Source organism: Lutra lutra, chromosome 1 (assembly GCF_902655055.1).
Source record: "Lutra lutra chromosome 1, mLutLut1.2, whole genome shotgun sequence".
NCBI lineage: Eukaryota > Metazoa > Chordata > Mammalia > Carnivora > Mustelidae > Lutra > Lutra lutra.
Window position 1 is genome coordinate 221,043,310 of NC_062278.1, and position 19,773 is coordinate 221,063,082.

Genomic DNA, 19,773 nt, shown 5'->3' on the forward strand with positions numbered 1-19,773 from the left:
TAGCAAGCAAAGCACATGCAAAGGCCCTGAGGCAGGGACTGGACCTAGATCATTGGAGGAACAGCTAGGAGGCTCATGTGGCTGGAGCAGAAAGAGTGAGGGGGAGAAAGGGTGGAGGGGAGGGCAGGGAGGGTACAGGGACAGGTTCTGCAGGTCCTTAGGGGTCAGGGAAGGACTTTTACCCCCAAGGAGGTGAGAACCCTCACAGCTGTGAGCAGAGGAAGGCAGGACCTGACTCAGGTGCCCACAGGTGCTCTCTGGCTACTTCAGGGAGGACAGATTGGGAGCAGGAGGACAGAAGCCAGGGGACCAGGGCAGAGGCGACCGCTCTGGTCCAGGGGGCAATCATGGGAGCAGACCAGAGCGGAAGCCAGGCCTCTGCAGCTTCTGAATCCTTTCTGTTCTCTGGGGCTCTGCTCCCAGCCCTGCCTGAGGCCCTCCCACTTCCCACCAACGTAAACATCTGTTAAATGTCTCACGGGACTGCAGGGCCCCCTGGGGCCTCTCTTGTGAGGTGAGCACCTCAGGGACCAGACACTGGGAGCTGAGGGTTGTGGGTTCCCACCCCATCTTCCTGGGTGCCCCAGGAAGGCCCTTTAACCTCTCTGAGCCTCAGCTTTCCCATCTACACAATGGATCAACAGTGGCACTTGTCCAGGGCATGTCTGTGGCGAATGAACCCAGGAATGTCTGTGAGGTGCCCATGCAGGGCCGTGCAGGGCCACGCAGAGCACACAGGGTCCTCCCGCTCACCCTATGCTGTCCCCAGACTCACCCAGTGTGATGGGCTTGCTGTCCTCCTGGTCGGAGCCCATCCCTGCCCGGGGACTGCCACTCTGCTCCGCGTCTGCAGAGAGAAGGGGGAGGAGGTAGTGACACTGCAGGAAACCCCACCCCAGGGGGAGAGGTGACACCCATGCTGGGGCCAGGCTGGGTAGTGCCGTGGAAAAGTGGTCCCCGATGTGCCCAGGCCCTGGGATCACCGCTTGGCTCCTTCCCTTGGCTGCTGCCCCATGGGGTCATGGGCGTCCAGAGGGTCCCCTACGCAGCAGAACCCATGTGCAGGGCCTGGCTCAGTCGCAGGCTGTAGATCTTCCCCTCCCTGAGCCTGTTTCCTCTTCTCTGAAATGAACGGAGCTCATTTCCTAACTCGTGAGGGTAACTCACTCACCCTGCCTTCACCCAGGAGGCAGGAGCTATGGTTTATGCCCATTTTACAGATAGGGAAACTGAGAGCCAAAGAGATGAGTCCTTGAGCTCTCAGTGCCCCCCCCCCCCCGGCCTCTGACCTTGATGAGGTCCTGGGGGTCCAGCCCTTGGTCTTGAGTTGTCACGCAGGGGCCCCCAGGAGGGGGCAGAGGGGCTTCCCACTGCAGCTACTCTACCCCCGCCCACCCCCCTGGCTTGGGGGCTCCCTCCCACCCTGGCGCCCGCCTCTCCATCTTATCTAAAAATAATCAGGCTCCTTGGCAGACGGGCGAAGCAGACAGACGCTGAGCTCAGCATTATCAGCTCCGGAGGACTGGATGGCAAGCATCGCCAACCCCCCTCTGCACTCCCTCCACGTCCACCCAGGACCAAGGCAGGGGTTGGGGGAAGCCCATGTTCAAGCCCAGCCAGACGGAACCCCCGGCCCTACCTAGTCGTCTCTCAGGTCAAAGACCAAGGTGGTGGGAATCACCATCAAAGGCCAAAGAAAGAGAATCAGCTCCTTCCGCCTGCTGCATCCCAAAGCCAGACCCAATTGCTGTGTGACCTCAGGCAAGTTGCTGAACTGTTCTGAGCCTCAGTTGTCTCTTCAAATGGGTGCAAGCACCAAGAGGTGGGAAAGAGAGACTACCGAGAACTGGCTCCCGGGGGCTGTCCACACGTTGTTATTATTGTTGGTGTCATGTTTCAATCCCGAACACGACCGTCATTATGATCCTTCACTGTTCCCATTTGAGACGTTCCCTTAAATCCCTAAGAGAGCCACACATCTGGCGTCGTCATTGGACCCATCTTACAGACGAGGAAAACTGAGGTTGAAACAATGAAGGAGCACCCACTTCTCCCTTAGGAGGGTGATCTGCATTAGTCTGCATGCGCATCCAGACATCCCCATGTGGCCGTGCCTGACGCGTCTGGCTTCTGGGCTCAGACGCTGGGTGCCCATCCCAGCTCCGGGAGCCTCAGCGGTGAGGACGGGGCCCGCAGCAACCCCGGGGTCCGTGCTGATGCCTCCCAAAGCAGCCATGAGCCCTCCCCCTTTGCCCGGTGGCTTTGCACACACTGTGCGTTGAGCATCTCCGGGCTGCCCAGACTGGCGGGGCCCTAAAGGGCACCAGAGCGAGGACCCGTGCCTTGGTTTTCCCACTCACGACAGGAGCGGTTGAGGGCAGCCACAGTCGTGACCCACTGGGCCGGGCATGGCTGGGCAGCGGCTGAGGGGAGTGTACCTGGCTCAGCCCCACGCCCTGTGGCTGCTCCCGGTCTGGGCAGCCAGCGGCCCTTGGCGTCGGCCACTCCTGCTTGGATGGCTGTGCGGCTGGGCACGGGTGACCCCTGCGTTGGGAAGAGCCCAGCCTGGGCAGCCGGCCGTCGGGCTGCGGGCCTCGGGCACAGGACCCTCTTGCGGAACTGGCGTCCACGTGGACTTAGCAGGCGGCAGTGCCCACCTGGCAAGCGGGTGCAGCCCCAGGAGGGGGGCATGCTCCCCGAGCGCCGTCCGCAAGCCAACGCTGGGGAATCAGGGCGCTGGGGCTGGGACTCACCACTCCCTGAGCCTCACTCTCCTCATCGGGCAAGGGGGCGCAACTCCAGCTCCTCTCTCAGAGGCCCCGCTGAACCAGAAGGGTGGTAATGGGGGCAACATGCTGGCCCACACGGTGGGGGGCTCACCCTCAGCACCTCAGCAATCTGAAGGGGGCGTCTTATTATCATGAGTGCGATTTCCCCTGTTTATGTTCTGGGGCGCTGGTACTTTGCACCCACCGAGAGCGATGGCCCTGGGCTAAGGCTGGCTCCAGCTGGGAGCCCTTATCCCCGTGCTCATTCACTCTGTGATCTTGACCGCGACCACACGACCTCTCTGAGCCTCCGCTTCCTCAGAGTGAAACGGGGAAGATAGTAAAACCCGCGCCCTGGCTTTGTCAGGGCACCAAGTCAGCTAATAAGACGTGCAAAAGGGTTGGCATGGACTGACATTCAAAAAATGGTAGTTTGGGGAGCGGCCGAAAACAATGGTGTTCTTAATTTTGGTCTCTAAGTGTTCGTTGCTGGCACGGAGAACGGGGCCCAGTTTTGTATGGCCATCTTGTATCCCACAGCCCCGCTGGACACGCTCGGTAGTTCTAGGAGATACTATGTTTGTATAGATTTCCTTGGAATTTTCTTAGCCCAGGGCCATCATGTCCTTGATAAACACGTGCTGCTTTCTCTCTTCCTCTCATCTGTATGCCTCCGATTTCCTTTTCTTGCCTTATTGCTCTGGCGAGGACCTCCAGCACAGTACCCAACACAAGTGCTGAGAGCAAGGGTGCCTTCTTGCTTCTGATCTGGGGAGCGGGGAGCTCCCTCAGTCTCTCACCACTAAGTACGAAGCTCTCTGCTGACCCCCTTCACTGGGCCGCAGGGGTTCTCTTCTCTTCCTAGAGTCCCGAGAGCTTTTTTTTTCTTTTTTTTTAATGAAATAAATATAGTTTCTAAACAATGATGCTGTAATTATATGCTATCTCATTACATTTTTTAAATTTAGTTTTTATATTGTGCTTAAAGATACATAGCATACACTCTACCATTTAAACCATTTCTAAGGGCCGCCCGGGTGGCTCAGTCATTGAGTGTCTGCCTTCAGCTCGGGTCATGATCCCAGGGTCCTGGGATCGAACCCCGCATCGGACTAGCCTGCTTCTCCCTTTCCCACTCCCCCTGCTTGTGCTCCCTCTCTCGCTGTCTCACTCTCCCTGTCAAGTAAATGGATAAAATCTTAAAAAAAAAAAAATTCTAAGTGCACAGCTCAGTGGCATGAAGAAAGCTCCTCCCATCCTACAGCCACGCCCACCCTCCGTCTCCAGAACTTTCCATCCGTCCCCACGAAGCACAGACTCCCCACCCCCTGCCCCAGCCCCGGCTCCCACCCTCTCCTCTCTGTCTGCGTGGACGGGACTCCTCTGGGGACCTCCCGGGAGTGGGGACCTGCGGGACGGGTCCTTCTGGGTCTGGCTCCTCTCGCTGAGCCCCGTGTCCTCGGGGTCCCTCCGCATGTGGCAGGGGTCAGAATGTCCTTCCTTTTAATGATGCCATCTTATTTTTAATTACCTCTCACCTTCAGAATCTTTCTCATCCATCTGGGGACCGTTTGCCTGTTATTCGACTCCTGAACCCTCCCACCTTCCGCAGCCATCCAGCATGGAGGCCACTAGCCACGTATGACTTGAAATTCACACCCGCTAAACTGAAACTGAGTTAGAACTTCCAGACTTCAGTGGCACGTGTCACCTCTCAACACTCAATGGCCCATGAGCCTTCCGGTGACCGAACCGGATGGCGCCGAATGTTGCCATCTGCACAGAAAGTTCCACCAGGCTGAGGGCCCCTGGAGGTTTCCGTGAAAACTCCAGAGCAAAGGGGCACAGGTAAGCCCTCCTGTCCCATCTCCACACACAGCCGGCCCTAAAACGTACTCTCCTCAGGTCTGAACAGATGTGCCCAGAGAGGACAATGTCGAAAGGACGGCTGGTGTCTGATGCCCCACGACGCCCCAGGCCCCAGGCTAGGAGCTTTCACAAGCCGAGGTTCACTGGGTGAAAAATTTCCGGCACCATCGGATTCAACCCGCCTGGCCGGTGAGTTTGGTAAACTGAGGGCCACCTCAGAAAGTCTATACCCCAAAGCTGATGTCAAGTTAAAGAAACTGTGTGCCTAGCACTGAGTACCTTTGCTGTTCAGGGCAGTATCTGGGGATGTCCCTAGGTCGCCATGACAATGGAGGTGCTCCTGGCATCGAGTGAGTGGGGCCAGGGATGCTGCTCAGTGCCCCTCCCCCCAGTGCCCAGGATGCCCATGCACCTGCGGAGAACGACCCGGCCCAGAGCCGGCAGTGCCAAGGGGGGAGACCCTGGTCTGGACACACCCATTTTCAGTGGGGATGAAAGCGCTTTTGGTGGGGGGCGGGGGATGGAGAAGCTAGACAATTTTGCTTTTTTGTGTATAAAACATGAAAACATGAATATAAATACGGCACCGGAATAGATATGTACCTGTGATATGAAACCTTCATGGGGTGCAGGGATTAAAGGAAAAAATGTTCACAAAGGATCTGCTGGGGCGGCAATGATAAGAAGAGGGGTTACATTTTGTACCCTAGTGAATTTTTAAAGGACTGTAAAGGGAGAAAGGAGAGTATGTGACAGAAACTGGATGAGACCTGCCAGGTCGTAAATATTGACCCCTGACTTCCTGCTGTGTGTCGTCCGGCAAGTTCTTGACATCTCTGAGCATCCTTTCCCTCATGCCTAAACTGGATGTGAACCACATGACACTTATTCCTTTCCTTTGGAAAGCAGCTGATTGCTGGGAACCTCCTGGGGGACACAGCAGTGACCAAGATGGACAAAAGGCCTTGCCCTCATGGCACTCATGTCCTGAGGGGGGAGCGACAGGCCATGACTAAGTGAGCAAATATGCCAGGAGGAGAACCTCAGGCTGTGCCGAGTGCAAGGGAGGCCAAACCACCGGGAGGGAGAGGGGCTTAGGCCAGAGCTCCTGGGAGTGCTGATAAGGCCACTCCACGTGAAATGGTCCATTCTGGGAGTTAATACTTAGTGAGTCATTTCTTTGACTATACTGGGCCGCCATGTTTCACCTCCACTGACTTATTTAATCAGCAAAATTCCCCCAGGGAGACAACATGGATGGAGCTGGAGAGTAGAACAGTGAGAGAAGTAACTCAGAGCAAGGGAAGTATCATAGGATCTCATCCATGTGGAATTGAAGAAATAAACAAGCCAGTGGTGGGGTGGGGAAGAGAGAAAAAGCAGAAGACCGACTGTGGACTGTAGAGGACGAACAGGTGGTCACCAGAGGGCACGGGGTGGGGGGGGGGACAGGGGACACAGGTGACGGGGATTAAGGACTGCACTTATCAGGATGAGCACGGGGTCACGTGTGGACTGCTGACTCACCATATATCGTATCCCTGAAACTGGGGTGAACTCACCCAACACGGTACATTAACTAGATCAGAATTAAAATTAAAAACTTATTTTAAAAGTTTACCCTGACTAAAAACAAACAAACAAACAAAAAAACCCAACTTCCCAGGAGGGACATTCAATTCTCATCTCCATTTGCCAGAGAGGGAAACTGAGGCACAAGATAGCTTGGAAGCAGGCTCCTCGTTGTTTCCCGTGCTTGCTGACAAGGTGAGGCCTGGGGGGGGCCCTGTTTCAGGAGTCCCCTCTCTTGTCGATGGTCTGCAGTGATCCTGGGGGTCCGGACCCTGGTCTCTGACCCATTAGATAAAGCCCCTGGCTGGGGGTCCCAGCTCAGCAGAGCCCCCAGACCCTATTCTATAGGCCAGTGGTACCACCTGCCTTGCAGGGTCGGCTCCCCACATGCCAGATGACCCCCTACACGGCAGACATCAGGTGATATGGCTGACACCCTAGAGCAGCAGTGGATGGAGTTACTCAGAGAGGGTGAGCAAGTTACCCAAGGCCACATAGCAAGACTGGTTTTATCTCTCTTCTCTTAGAAATACATATATGCAAACATCTTGTTGGGTTTCAGAACACATCCACCGCTAGCTTTAAAATGCTGTTTGCGGGGCGCCTGGGTGGCTCAGTGGGTTAAGCCTCTGCTTTCGGCTCAGGTCATGATCTCAGGGTCCTGGGATCAAGCCCCACATCGGGCTCTCTGCTCAGTGGGGAGCCTGCTTCCTCCTCCCTCTCTCTGCCTGCCTCTCTGACTACTTGTGATCTCTGTCTGTCAAATAAATAAATAAAATCTTTGAAAAAAATAAAATAAAATGCTGTTTGCTTGTGTTGTGAGTTTCCTCAGGACCTGGTCGCCTCCCCCACTGCCCTGAGCACGCTGTTCCTGCGGCCCACTTCAGACCCGGCCTTCCCTCTTGGCACTCAGTGTTGCTCAGAAGGTCTTCTCCACACGAGGAAAACACAAGATGTGTCTCCTATGTGAAAACTGAAGCAGAACATGGCCAGGCAGAGAGAGAGGAGGAAGCAGGCTCCCTGCTGAGCAGAGAGCTCGATGCGGGGCTTGATCCCAGAACCCTGGGATCACGACCTGAGCCGAAGGCAGAGGCTTAACCCACTGAGCCACCCTGGCGCCCCTTTCCAGAGCTTTTAAAACACACTGGAGGCCTGAGGGAGGGTGGGCAGCTCCCAGGCCAGGCTGGTCTCGGGCGCCTCATGGAGGCCAGAGACGCATGCGGTCAGTCCTGGCCCCGGCGTGTGACCTAGCAGAAGTCACATCTCCCCACTCTGAGCCTTGGTTTCCCCATCTATAAAGGGAATCTTCTCAAAGGGCTGCCTTCCTGCATGGGCACGCAGTGGAAACCTGAGGCACTCTGGAAGAGGAAGGGCCCATCGCAGATAAGGGGTTTGGTGACAGTATTTTTCCAAACTCAGAATTTAAATGAACTGAGTCCTTCCTTTGCCAACCGCCCTCCAGGGCTCCCCTCTCCTGCGCCCCCCCACCCTGTCCCCCAGGCCCTGCAAGACCTGCCCCATCCCTCCCCGCTCTCCCCCCCCCCTCCCCTCCCGTCGCCTACTCTGCTCCAGCCACACGGGCCTCTCCGGCTGGTCTTCCAACACAGCAGGCAGCTATTGTCCCCAGGACCTTTGCACGGGCTGTACCCTCTGCCTGGAACTCTGTTCCTTCAGCTTCTACATGGCCAACCCGCTCCCATTATCCTGGGACCTTCCTCAAGGGCCTCTTTCTCCACGAGACACACGAGGCACTTCGGCTCCCACAGGAAACAGTTAACCACACTCGTGCGTGTCGAAGGGACACTCTGGCCACCGACTACAGCCATACTGCAAGTGAGTCCCTGCGCTGGCCTGGGCCCAGTTCTCCCGACTTCCGGGTCTGCAGGGAGTTCACGTGCGGCCAGAACGTCACCACCTCCTGGAGCTTTTCGCTCAAACAAGCACATGACCGTGGTGACAGGAGAAATGTACACTGGAGCCCACTGACGGAGTGTACAGACTGTTCTTTCCTGTCCATGGCCGTGAGCCCAAATTTGGTCTGTCCCAGCCCAGGACAAAGGCGCCGACGGGCCTCCGGTCCCGCCCTTCCCGCCCCGGGAGCACCCACCCCTTGGCACCAGACAACTCCCTTCAACCTGGTGGCTCCGACTTCTGCCGCTCATAACTGGGAGATCAACGCACAGCCGGACGGTCACCTCACAGACGTTTAGCGATCCCTTACTACTCACCAGGCGTTGGCGGGGGCGGGGGGATGGCAGCGCGCCAAGGGAGGGAGAGATAGGCAGGAAGTGAACACACAGAGGAAGATGGAGATAATTTTGCCTGGTTCTACGTTCCAGCGAGGCCAGAAAGCTGGGTGAGGGGACAGAAAGTGGCTCTGGGGGAGACTTTCGACACAGATGTCAGGCGGGGCCTCTAGGAGGGGGCCTTAGCCACGGCGTCCTAGGAGCCAGGCAGAGGCACAGCAAGTGCCAAGGCCCTGGGGCAGGAATAAACCTAGGATGTCTGAGGCCATGCGGCTCCAACATGGTGAGCCCAGGGGAGAGAGCTGGGCCGCGCAGGCCACATGGCTGCTGTGAGAGGCTCGGGCCTGATTCTCGCGTGCCACGTGGAGTGCCATGACTTCAGTTCTGGTAGGTTCGACAGCACCACCAGCCAGGAGGCCAAGCAGAAGCCGGGAGCTTGGAGCGTGGCAGCGGGAACGTGAGATGGGGCAGCCGCTCCCTCAGAAAGTTAAACACAGAGTCCCCATGACCCAGCAATTCCACTGCCGCACGTCTACCCCAGAGAGGGGAAAGCAGGGACTCCCCGGGGATATTCACACCCCCGTGTGCACGGCAGAGGGGCTCACGGCCGCCACAGATGGACGTCACGCCAGTGTCCTCAGTGTGTGGACACACACAGCTTGGTCCGTCCCCACACGGGAACACGGCCCAGCCTCAGAAAGGAAGGGACCCTGACCCCTGCCATCACGTGGAGGGACCCCGAGGACACGGGCTTCAGTGAGAGGAGCCAGACCCAGAAGGACCTGTCCCGTAAGACCCCACTCCCGGGATGGCCCCAGAGGAGTCCCATCCACACAGAGAGGAGAGGGTGGGAGCCTGGGCTGGGGCAGGGGGTGGGGAGTCTGTGCTTTGTGGGGATGGAGTCTCCGTGTGGGGGGATGGAAGGTTCTGGAGCCGGAGGGTGGGGGTGTGAGAGTACTTCCCGCCGCTGAGCTGTGCGCTTAGAGACGGTTAAGATGGTACACTTTACGTTATATGTTTTTTTTTTAGCCACAAGAAAACACACACATTAAAAAAAAGTCTCTGGTGCTGGGCGAATTCTAGAATCTGGATGGCTGGGAGCCCAGGCAGGTGTCCCGGTAGACGGAAGAGCCCGTCCCAGGGTGAAGGCTGGGGACGGACAGACGGGTCATTGTTAATTTGTCATTGGGACACAGAAAGGACAGGACCTGATGAGATCAGAGAGACACTTCTCTCAAACCTGGCAGGACATGGGAGAGCCCAGAGTTCCCGCCTGGGCCCTGTGGTGTGTCCGCCCGGCCGGCATGGGCTGCCCGGAGAGCAAGCCGGATTTACGTTCCAACCTTCGCGGGCTTCCAAACGTAGCTGGCTCTGGCGGCTGCCACGTCTGCTTCTCGACACCAGCCAGCAAGAGAGGAAACCAAAGCCAGGCCCTGGAATTCCCAGCTCCCGGGTGTCACCAGCCATTTTTAAACATTAGCCAGCTCAGGTTCAACTTTCTCTGTCCTGGAAGGCCATGCCGCACACAGGACCCTGGCCTTTGTCCTCCTCGCCGCCGCTGCCCTGTGCCTTTCCTGCCCCCTCCCCCTCGGGCAGGCTGCAGCTACCTCCCCTGGCCCCGTTCTAAGAGCTCCTTCTCCGAACACCCTCTCCCTTGGCCCCTTGTCCAAGCCTGTGCCCTGGTCCCCAGCACACTGGACTGAGTCTGGGCTATAAATTTATGCAGTTCCAAAGTCCTCCCTCCCTGTGGCCCCCAAGGCCCTGCCTAAACTGCCCTTCCCCCTACTGCCCCATCCCCTCCCTGCCCTCCCCTCCTTCCTCTCTCCCCTTGCTCATTCTGCTACAGACACAGACACACAGACAACACACACACACACACACACACACACCCCTCCCCACAGGTCCTCCAACATGCCAAGCCCGGTGCTGCCCCAGGGCCTTTGCACAGGTTGTGCCAGCTGCCTGGAATGCCTTTCCCGTAAATGCCTGCCTGGCTCATTTACTCAATTTACTCAAGTCTCTGCTCAAATGTGGTTTATGTGTCCACAGCCCCCCGGGCACAGGATCTGGGCTTGATGTTAGAGAAGTTCGGGAATCCACTTCCTCATGTCCCTCCCAAGAAGTGTGACAACAGATGCCCATGTATGTCCAGTTATGTGACGACCGGCTTCATGCCCCTGAGCCTCCACCTCCATCCCACACTAGTGTCCGCGTGAATCCCAGCACAAGACGAAACCGTGTCCCTTTTATTTAACACACGCACCGAGCACTTACTGTGCACCAGGCCCTATTCTAGGCTCTGCGGACACAGCAACGAACAAAACAGACCCAAAGTCCTGCCCCACAAGGTTCACGGTCAAGGATTTTGTGCCCAGCATCCCAAGGAGGGCCGGGGGTCGAGCGGCAGAAGGAGGGCTTCAGGCTAAACTTGGACTTTGCTGGGAGCGTGGCAGTGGGAGCAGAGGTTAGACCGCCCTGGGCTGTGAGCAACTCCAGCCCGAATCCCCGCTCCCCCAGCAGAGCCCCAGGGGGCTCAGAACACAGACTCCCAAACCCAGCAACAACGAAGTCGACCCGCTGTGTGACCTCCACAGACGTGCTTTCCCTCTCTGAGCCCTCGCATCTCCCTCCAGAGGATCCGAAACCCCTTCTCCAGGGGCTACTTGGACAAATAGAAGGGAAAGAAAGCGAGACGCCGGACGTCCAAGGCAATGTGTTCATCGGTCCCCCGGGGAATCATCTGGGAAACGCCCACAAGAAGCAGGGGACCCGAGAGGAGAGGGAGGGCCGGGCCGGGTGACCTCGGGGACGCCGGTCTCCGCCGGGGCCTCCCTCGCCTTGTGCTTCCTGACCCGCGTGTTCCTCGAGTCTGGACCACACTTTCCCTCTTCCTCTCCCTGCTGCCGCCGGCCGCCTGGGCCCGAGCCAACCTGCTTCGGAGTCACTTTCAAAGAAAAGTTTCTGTTTTCTTCCCACCCAGCCCCAGCCCCGCTCCCGCGCCGCCCGGCCTGCTCCGTGGCCTGGCTCTGGCCCCGCCGGGCGCCCGTGGACACCGCGGGCCAGCGGGTCAGGGTCACGGCCCTCCACCGCCCCCCCCGCCCCCCCCCCACCTGCTGCCTCCCCAGCACCAGCCCGAGGCCCTGGGCTGCACTTGGGGGTACCGCCCCGTCCCCGGACGCCCCGCGGGAGCTCCGGCCTGGCCGTTTCGGGGCGCCCGGCCTGAGCCCCTGGTGGGGAGGTCCCCGCAGGCCCGAGGGCCCCCCGGAGACCTGCAGGCCGGGACTAGTCCCACCCCGGGACACTTCTGGCCGCCACGCCACCTTATGACATCATTCTCTGGCAGCCATTTTCTCCACGCGCCCTCCCCCGGTTCCAGATGCTTCTGCCGGCCCCGGCGGCCATTTTGTCCGCGCAGGAGGCGCCGGCTGGCACGGGGCTGGGGCTGGGGCGGGTGGGGCGGCCGGGGGGGGGGGCCCTCGGGGCTCCGAGGGGTTCAGCGTGCGCCCGCCGGGCGGCCCTCGCTGCCACTCGCGCTCTGCACTCCGGGTGGCACCGGGGCCCGGAAAAACAGGTTAAAAATACCCACACGCTTGGCCTCCCCCCCAGCCTGGTCCCCTCCAATGTCAAATGTGTCAACGCCACCCGGGGAGGGGGCAGACTTAAAATAACTTGCTGTTTACATTTGGAGCAAATTCTTGGCTCCTCCAGCAGCCAAGCCAGGGCCTCCGCCCGCCTCCCTGGCAGGCCCGCCTTGGCGGCCGCTGTGGGGGGACCAGGGCGCAAGCTGGGGGGGGACCTCGGAGGCCACCACATGGGCCCAGGCTGAGCACACATGTGCGGGCCCGGGAGGGGATGGCCAGCCCCGGCAACGTCTGTGACGGCAGGGTGGACGGCGCCGGCGGGAGCACCAGGGAACACCAGGGAACGCCCTCTTCCCAAAAATGGATGCCGGGGTGGGGGCTGCCTGGCCAGGCTGGGGGGCATCTGAGAGGCCACGGCCCCTCCCAGCTCACCCCTGCTTCACATGTTTCTTGGGCTGCACCACATACTTAGCAGCCCCGGGGCAGTCAGGAGGCCGGAGGCCAGCAGCCTTGCCACAGGAGGCGGGCACCGAGGGAGGGCTTCAGAGGGGGGCAGAGTCCTGTTTGGGGGCTGTGTGGCTGCAGGCCAGTGCTGCCCCTCTCTGGGCCTCCCGGGAAAGCACCCTGGCCTTGGAGAGGGGTCGGTAGAATGGGCCCCATCCCAGACTTGCCTGGAAGAGGCAGGGCTCCCCAAAGGCTGCAGGCCCCCTTCATGCCTCTGTCCCTTCCTGTACAAAGTGAACGTCAGGTGCAAACACCTCAGACCTTGGGCACTCCGTGTGACGGAGGGGCAAAGTGAGCACCAGAGACGGGCAGGGGCTTGGCCCAAATCTCACCACCAGTAAGCGGACAAGCAGATCCGAGCCCAGGGACCCTCGTTCTGGTGCCCACGCTTTAAACCCACTGCCTCGAATGCAGGCAGAGGTTGGAAACTCGAGGGCCGGAGCCCAGAGGGAGAGGCAGTGGGAAGACTCTTCTACTCTCCTGGCCTTCCTGAGACCACTCTTCGGGGAGCCTGGCACACAGTCGGTGCTCAATCAATGCTCACATGTAGTTGGCACTCGACTGATGCTTGCAGACCAGTGATGACCGTTCCAGTTCGGGCCAGCACACAGGAGGTGCCCAATACACGCTTGCCGCATGAACGACTGCAATTATCCTAATAGGACTTGGCATACAGCAGGCGCAAACTAAATGCTTGTTAAAGGCATCAGAGGACTGCTGGGAAAACTGGGCAAATATTCAGAGGGAAAAGCCAGATTGAGGGTGATACAGACTCCCATCGAGGTGACACAGAAGTTTCTGCCCAGGACAGAGCGTGGGATATCATCCAAACACTGCCCCGGGTCCTCTCAGGCCCCTGGGTCCTCTGAGGAGCAGCAAAAATCCTCTTTTGAGTAGGTCCCCCGACTGCTCAGGTCCTAAATATCAGAGGGGGGGACCTGCAGCTGGAGAAGCCCAAGGAAGTAACTGGAATCTGTCCCGGGGGGCCCAGGAAGGTTTCCTGGGGGAAGGGGGCACTGCAGCTGGGGCCCTGATGCATGAGTAGGAGTTTGCCAGGCACAGAAGGGGCCTGCGGGGAGTGAGACTAGTGTACGAAGATAATCATATCGACTTCCATGGATTGAGTGCTTATACGCCAGGAGCTCTGTACAGAAGGGCTGACAGTGCCTGGGGAGGTCAGGCAGGCTGGGCGGGAAGGATACAGGCTGCCCTCTGACCTGTGCAGGGAGGCTTCGCCTCACCACCCGCCGCTTCCCTCAACGTGTCCGGCCCTTGCCGGCTCACAGTGGGCAAGATGGTCTTGCGCCAGTGTCTCTACAGAGTGCATGAGGCCAGGTGAGCCCCCCGCCCCCTGCCCCAGGGCCAGGCAGGGGCTGAGGTTCTCGGGCACAGGGAGCACAACAGTTCCCCCTCCATCAGCTAGAAAGCCTGAGCTACCTCGGGAGCCTCCAGGAATCTGCTCTCACCTCATCAGTTGGCACCAAAGGGGAACTGTGTGTGTGTAGTGGGGGGCTGTGCTGGCATCCCCCGTGAGTCTCCCCAACACCCCAGGAGGGTGGGTCCGGAACTGCAGGCTGGCCACGTAAACCCTCGCAGCCTCTTCCCTGGGTGGTCAGTAATTCCTATGGAGCCCAGGAGTGTGCCCATTTCACGGATCTGCAAACTGAGGCACGGTGAGTGGACTGGAGCCAGGGGCTCTTGTTCCTGGGGCATCAGAGCCACACGATGAGACGACCCCCACCCCGTCTTGCCTCAGCTCAGCTATGTGACTCCAGCCCAGCCCCCTGTTCACTCTGGGTCTCAGTTTCCCCAGCTGTCACATAGGGGCTGGGGAGCACACCATTAACCTCCGCACCTTTTTCTGCTGGAATGTGGCCAGGCACCGTGGGGATTCTGGGTCTGTGGTCCCATTTTATTGGAACAAAACAGTGCCTCAGAGACGGCAACTCAGTTACCCATCTGCTGGCCCATCTCAGTGACTATGGTGGGTCTCCACTTGCACACCTCCCATGCCGGCGGGCTCTCTCCCTTCTGGGTCTCCTGCCTTATTGCCGCTGGTCACTGGAAAGGCGCCTGCTCCACGCTCACTGAACCCACCCAACAGTTACAGGTCATCACTCCCATTTCGCAGAGAAAGAAACGAGGCACTGAGCCGGGCAGGAGCTGGGCCGAGGTCCCCTACAGTGAGAATGGGGATGAAAATGGGCAAAATGCCGCCGTGTGGGGGCTGGGCACCTGGCAGCAGCTCTCCTGGGCCCCCAGAGCCCCGTGGGCCTCCTAGGATCATATCCAGCTTGTCTGACAGCAGCGCCCGGCTCCAGGAGAGCCCCTGAGCATGTTAGGGACGCTCTGCCCTCACTTCAACCCTCTCGCCCCTGCATATGCCGCAGGCAGGGGGCAGGAGGCCCAGTGCCAGTCTCAGAAGGGCCACGTGATGCAGGTGACCAACTTGCATAGCCCCACTGAGCCCAGGCTGACAGCCAAGGGAACCAACTAGCAATAGGGCTCCTGCCTCTGCCTCCATTATCCCTTTCCTGAACCCGTGCAGTGGCCGTCCCTCAACTCTCAGCACCTCCCTTTCCCACCAGTGTGTGTACTCCCCACAGTGGCCAGAGGGCGCCTGTGAGCCCTCCAGGGCTCCCACCTCCTTGGGGGAAAGGCCCAAGTCCTCGCAGAGGCCCCCAAGGCCCTGCCCATCATACCTGCCCCGTCCCCTCCTTCCCCTCCCCTATCCCTCCTCTCCCCTTCACCCACTCTCCTCCAGCCCTTGCTGCTCCTCAAACCACCAGGCCCAGTGCTGCCCCAGGACCTTTGCACAGGTGGTTCCTCCCACGGGCAGACGGCCCCCTTTCTATTCTGTTGCCTTTATCTTTTTGAGAGTCCTCATCACCAACTGACATTTCGTTCTTGTCCCGTTTCTCCCGGTGACTGTGAGCTGCACAAGGGCTGCGGTTCATCTGTCTGGTTCCCTGCAGGGCCCCAGGCCCCAGAGCTGTGCTTGGCCCATCCTGAGCACTGAATCATATTTCCTGACTACCTACTGGCTGAGCACGGAGCCTGTATGTGCTCTGTGCTGGCCTAGACCTCTCGCAGGTCTTAACTCATTGCTCCCTCGGCAACCCCACGAGGCAAGCGAATTTCACAGGTGGGGAAACTGAGGCCCAGGGAGAGACGGCGCTAAGCAACGTCAGAAGCAGAGCAGGCCAAGCCAGGGCTCTGTGCCCCAGCCGCTGACCTGCGGCAGCTGCGAGAGACCGGAATCAACCGTAAACAACATCAACAGCAGTAATAATAATGAGGACAAGGTGGCGGCGACGAGCCCCGAATCAGCCCGTTGACGAGGTTCCCCCATGTGGGTTAGTGCAGGAGCCACAGAGGGGAGACTCAGGGGATACCGGCCCCTTTAAGAGCTTCCCCCTCCCCAGCTGGGCGCTGGCCCGGCCTCCCCTTATGTAAGCAGGCCAGCTGCCCTTGCATAACCTGCTTACATAAGGAAGCAGGGAACAGGCTTGTCCATCCGGCAGCAACCTGTCCCGGGCCGTCTGTGGGGCCGGCCTGGGGCACAGGAGCGCCGAGGCCACCCAGAGTGGCCACCGGGTGCAGCCCTGTTCAAGGGCCCCTGGGGATGCCCCGGGCCCGCAGACTCAGCGTCCTCTGTGTGGGCAAGCGAGAGGCTTCTAGTCTGCAGGCAGACGGGGGCCGCTCCCATTGCTCTGAAGGGGAGACTGAGCCCCAGAGAGGGCAAGTGGGCAGCCCCACGCTTCCCAGGCCTGAGCAGAGGACGGAGGCGGCAGGCCTGTGGTGAGAGGCAGACGGTGTGGCCCTAGCCAGAGCCTCTGCTTCTGAATTTCTCCGTGAAACGGGGCTGAAAATGGGAAGATTCTCTGCAGGGCCTGGTATGCAGCTGGTACTCCATAAATGCAGCCTTTAGCTCAGCACAGGACAAGCTTTAAAAGCCTTTTAATTCAGTCACCAGCTTGCCTCTTGAAAGTACACATGGCCACTGGCCTTACCACCCTGAAGCCACAGGCCAGGAGAGAGGTGAATGACCGAGCCTCAGGTACCACAGGACAGCCCCAAGGGCTTGCGTAGAGTACCAACTGCATACCAGATTCTGGCCCAGATGCTGTTCTGTCTGCCTAACAAGCCCCAGGGTAGACGCAAGGAGCCCCAGAGACAGACAGGGAAACTGACTGAGGCTCAGAGAGCCGAGATTTGTCTGAGGTCAAACCCAAGCCCCACCATGCACGCACCATCTCCATCCCCAGGCGGCCCCCGCCAGCCCCCGGCCCACCTGTCTAACTACGAGAGCCTGGGGATGTCTGGGTATGGAACCCCCACAACAGCTCCCACCCTCACATATCGGTTCTGCCATCTTTGGGAGGGGTGTGGCTTGGGAGCGGAGGCAGCCCCTCTCCTTCCCCTTCTTGCTGGGCACTGGCCCTTTAAGGCAGCTGCTGCCAGGGCTTGTCCCGGGGTTACCCCAAGGGGCGGGTGTGGTCAGGAACAAGGGGCCCATTCAGCTGCTGCTGCCACCTCCGGGCAGCCCACAGGCTGGCCTGGGTGGGAGGCAGGGAGGAGATTGGCAAAGGCAGGGACAGACTCGGTGTGAGCAGAGACAGAGACAGGCACCAGGAGAGAGACAGAGATGAAGAGATAGGGACCCAGAAAGAGACACCCGGCCTCTAGGCTGTGCCTCCTGCCTCCCTGGTTCCCCTGAACTGAGAGTTGGAGGCAGGTCCAACTCCCAGCCAAGAGCAGCCCCCAAAGGTGCTCCTTGATCCCACTGAACCTGGCACCCACTCACTAGCATCGAAGTCCTGTAAGCCCAAAGGGGGGATCCTGGGACATTCTGGGGCGGTCCCTATCACACCTCAAACAGCCCCTTCCTAGGGGACCATTGTGGGCCCTCAGATCTACCAGAGCTGGGTGTGAGTCCCGACTCAGTCTCTTAGCTATGTGACCTCGGGCCACTGGCTTTCCCTCTCTGGGCCTCAATTTCCCCAACTGTTTTTTTTTTTTAAAGATTTTATTTATTTATTTTTTAGAGAGACAGAGAGCACAAGTAGGCAGAGAGGCAGACAGGGAGAGAGGGGGAAGCAGCCTCCCCGCTGCGCAGAGAGCCCGATGCGGGGCTCAATCCCAGGACCCTGAGATCATGACCTGAGCCGAAGGCAGAGGCTTTAACCCACTGAGCCACCCAGGCGCCCCAATTTCCCCAACTGTTAAATGCAGTTCACGACCATCTCTACCTTGCTGGGATTATGATAAAATGAAACGGAGCTAACAGAACTGAACCTCTGCTGAGATCGTAACTTGGTGAGCCCTCAGCCTCCCACAAGTGCCCCGTACGTGCACTCCGCAGACCAACACACTCGCGTGTGACTCTGCTCCCATCAGGTGTCACGCTGCCTTCAACTGAGGACGTACTGAGCACCCTGCCTGCTGCGGACAGGAGCTGCCCTGGTGTCCCCTGGCTCCACAACGGCCTCCGGAAACACGCCCAGGGTTCCGTGTCCCCACATCCAATAAGCGACAGACACCTACCAGGGATCAAATGAAATCTCGATTCCTATTCCTGGGACTGCCTGGTCTTAGACGCTCACAGTCACACACCCCCACGAAATGCTCCCAAACATCCTGTCCCCAACTGGGGTCACCAGCCAGCCGGCTGCCCCTAAGAAGGCAGCCTCTGCCTCCGCCTGTCAGGAGGGAACCTCAAAGAAATGAAAACCTGCCTCCTTCCCCTCCATACACATCTTTTCTGGAACATTCTACTTGGTACCCTGGTCTTAGGACAGGCTTCCTCGACCGACCTGAGCATTCCAGATCTTTGACACAGAGAATTCTAGAACCTACCCATGGGAGCTCTAGAACCCAGCTCAAGAAAATCCCAGAGCCCATCCTTGGGCATGCAAACACCCAATGTCAGGAATTCTGGGGCCTGACCTCAGCGCTCAAAAATATACTTGACAGGTTTCTTGGGTATTGATGAAATCAGTACTTGATTGGAGAAGTGCTGCTAGGTTTCACAGTTTGGGAATCCTCATAATCCTGAGAACCCAGCTTGGGATACGTGAGATCTGTTTCCAGATGCTGAAAAAACTCCCCTCAGAGAATGCGAGAACCTGCCCCCAGTTGTTCCAGAACCCAACCTGCAGAATTCTGGAGCTCGTTCCTCGGTTGGCAAAACCCAACATAAAACATTCTGGATCCTGCTTCTAGACACCCAGAAACCCCACCTCAGGAAATTCCTGATCCTGCTCCCTGGCGGTCAAGAACACACTGGAGGAATTCTCCATCAAGGAACCAGCTTGCTGATCAGGGTTCTAGATCAAGGCTCTGGAACGGTTTCCTGGGTCGTTAAATAACCCAACCTCAAAGAATTGTAAGGCTTCTCTTAGCACAGCGGTTCTCAACTGGGGTGATTCTGTCCCCAGGGACATCTGGAGATATTTTGGGTTGTCACAACTGGGGGGGGGGTGGGGCACTCTTGGCATCACAGGGGTCGGGGGTTGGGATGTCGATGACAGCACTGACGAGGAGAGACCCTGCCTTTCTATAGTCAAAAGCTCCAAGGTGAGGCCTTCTAGAACCTTCCCCTTGGATTTTCAGGAAACCAGCTAGGGAATTCTAGAATCCCTCCTTGTATATTCTCCTTTATCCAACTGGGGGCAGATTTGAGATCGGCCTTGAAATTGTCTAGACTTCAGATGCTCTGAAGCAGAGCTCCGAGCCCCGACACGTGGCTGGTCAGAGTCAGGGCGTGAGTGTAACACACCTGCTGAAAGTCAAAAACAGAGAACAAATAAAATCAGGTCAAACATCTCAATAATTTGTCCATACTGATTATGTGTCAAAACGACAATATTTTGGATGCCCTGGGCCAAACAGAATATGTTGTTAAAACTCATTTCCCCTGTACATTTGTACTTTTAAGTGTGGATACCAGAAAAAAAAAATGAAATTATCGATGTGGCCCTCACTGTATTCTCCTGAAGGGAGCAGTTCTGAAGCCCGCCTAAGGGAATTTTTTTTTCTTAAGGAGGCTCTATGCCCAGCACAGAGCTCAATGCGGGGTTTGAACTCACAACCCTGAGATCAAGACCTGAGCTGAGATCAAGAGTCAGACGCTGAACTGACTGAGCCCCCCAGGTGCCCCCCACCTAGGGGGACTGCAGAACTGCCTGGATGGTGAAGAGCCCAGCTTAGAAGATTCTAGAACTCCAGCCT

The 19,773-nt window shown here is 58.4% G+C and overlaps 1 protein-coding gene across 6 annotated transcripts in view; it reads right to left on the bottom strand.

Annotated features, from left to right (window-relative positions):
* The window catches only part of NFIC (nuclear factor I C), a 60,983-nt gene that overhangs the window by 18,579 nt on the left and 22,631 nt on the right, over window positions 1–19,773 (bottom strand). For all 6 annotated transcript variants that reach the window (XM_047706430.1, XM_047706423.1, XM_047706408.1 and 3 more), the window contains exon 3: window positions 776–847. In XM_047706430.1, coding sequence (XP_047562386.1) covers window positions 776–847 — 72 coding nt within the window. The remainder of the gene's footprint in view (window positions 1–775; window positions 848–19,773) is intronic.